The 2039-nt window shown below is 35.9% G+C and overlaps 1 protein-coding gene across 1 annotated transcript; it reads right to left on the reverse strand.

Annotated features, from left to right (window-relative positions):
• Positions 1-436: 436 nt before the first annotated feature.
• Positions 437-1728, reverse strand: LOC120142456. Its single transcript, XM_039157146.1, has 4 exons — positions 1633-1728; positions 1241-1390; positions 654-690; positions 437-597 (listed from the first exon to the last, which is right to left on the reverse strand). The coding sequence occupies exons 1-4, from the start codon at positions 1726-1728 to the stop codon at positions 437-439; spliced, it is 444 nt and encodes a 147-aa protein (XP_039013077.1).
• Between the last annotated feature and the right edge of the window lie 311 nt (positions 1729-2039).

Here is a 2039-nt window from a genome sequence, read left to right on the forward strand (position 1 = left end):
ATTTGCACGAAAGAGTCCTCCAGAAATGACTAAAAAACTTAACATCCCTGTCAAAAACAATAGACCTATGAATTTCATGTAAATGAACAATCTCCTTGAAAAACAAGTTGGCCACATTAGTCGCATCATTAGTTTTATGACACGCAATGAAATGTGCCATCTTTGAAAACCTATCAACCATAACAAAGATATTATCTCTACCTGTCCTAGTTCTAGGCAATACCAACACAAAATCCATCGAAATATCCATCCAAGACGAATCAGAAATAGGTAAAGGAAAATATATATCGTGTGGTAGAACCTTCGATTTTGCTTTCTTACATATTACACAACGTTTACATATTATTTTAACGTCCCTGCACATCTTAGGTTAGAATATATGCTCATTCAGAATGTGCAACGTCTTAGGAACTCCAAAATGTCCCATGAGTCCACCTTAATGTGCTTCTTGAACAAGGACTTCTTGAATTGACCCTTGAGGAATGCAAATTCTTCCTTCTTTGAAAAGATAGCCATCATATCTATAAAACTTCTTGTATGTACCTTTTTCACATGACATATATCTTTCACCAAAATCGGGGTCAATGGCATATAAATCTTTAATATAACCAAAAACAATCAAATGAGAATCCAAATAATTCAGAATTACATACCTGTGGATAAGGCATCTGCTTCAACATTGTCTTTACCCTTTTTATATCAAATGACATAAGGAAAAGACTCCAGAAATTCAACCCACTTAGCATGCCTTTTATTCAATTTATGTTGACCTATAATGTGTTTCAATGGCTCATGATCGGTGTGAATCACAAACTCTTTTGGTAAAAGATAGTGCTTCCACATATTAAGTGCTCGAACAAATGCATACATCTCCTTATCCTAAACTGGATATTTTAAAGTGGCACCACTCAACTTGTCACTGAAGTAGGCAATAGGTTGCTTTTCATGCGACAAGACTGCTCCAATTCCTATACCTGAAGCATCACACTCAATCTCGAACATTTTATCAAAATTAGGCAAGACTAACACTGGTGCCTTAGTAAAACAATCCTTTATTTTTAAAAAAGATTCCTCCTGTTCATTACCCCAATTGAAGATAAAATTCTTTTTATAATCCCGGTTAAAGGTGTAGTAATGGAACTGAAATTAGGTACGAACCGACGATAAAAACTAGCTAAACCATGAAAAGATCTAACCTGACTTATCGACGTCGGTCGAGGCATTCCTAAATTGCCTTTACTTTTTCAGGATCGACTTCTACACCCTGGGCACTAATAATGAAACCAAGGAATGTAAGCTTGTCAGTAGAAAATACACATTTCTGTAAATTACCGAACAACCTTTCTCTTCTCAATGTGCCAAGAACATTTCTCAAATGCTCCTCATGTTCCTGTAACGACATGTTGTAGATAAGAATGCCATCAAAATACACAACATTGTACTTTCCAATATAAGGTCACAAAACACGATTCATTAGCTGTATGAACGTAATAGGTTCATTAGTTAAACCAAAAGGCATCACTAACCATTCATACAAACCCAATTTCATTTTGAAGGTTGTCTTCTATTCATTGCCTTCTCGCATTCGAATCTGATGATAACCACTCTTTAAATCCACCTTGTAGAAGATACCGCACCACATAATTCATCAAGCATATCATCAAGGCAAGGAATAGGATGTTGATACTTGATAGTGATATGATTCACAGCTCGACAATTGACATACATTATCCACGTTCCATTTTTCTTTGGCACCAACAACAATGGTTCACACACACTTAAGCTCTCTCGAATATAACCCTTCTCCATCAACTCAATGATTTCTTATGAATTTTTTTCATTTCTTCGGGATTACTTTGATATGCTGGCCTATTTGGAATAACAGCTCTCGGAATAAAGTCAATCTAATGCTCAATGCCCCGAATAGGTGGTAATCCACTCGGTGTCTCATCGGGAAACAGATCTTCAAATTCCTACAAAAGAGATTCAATAGACACAGGCAAATTAGTGATAATTTCATCCAATAAACAATGCTCCTT

This window comes from Hibiscus syriacus, unplaced genomic scaffold (genome assembly GCF_006381635.1).
Source record: "Hibiscus syriacus cultivar Baekdansim isolate YM2019G1 unplaced genomic scaffold, ASM638163v2 tig00110830_pilon, whole genome shotgun sequence".
NCBI lineage: Eukaryota > Viridiplantae > Streptophyta > Magnoliopsida > Malvales > Malvaceae > Hibiscus > Hibiscus syriacus.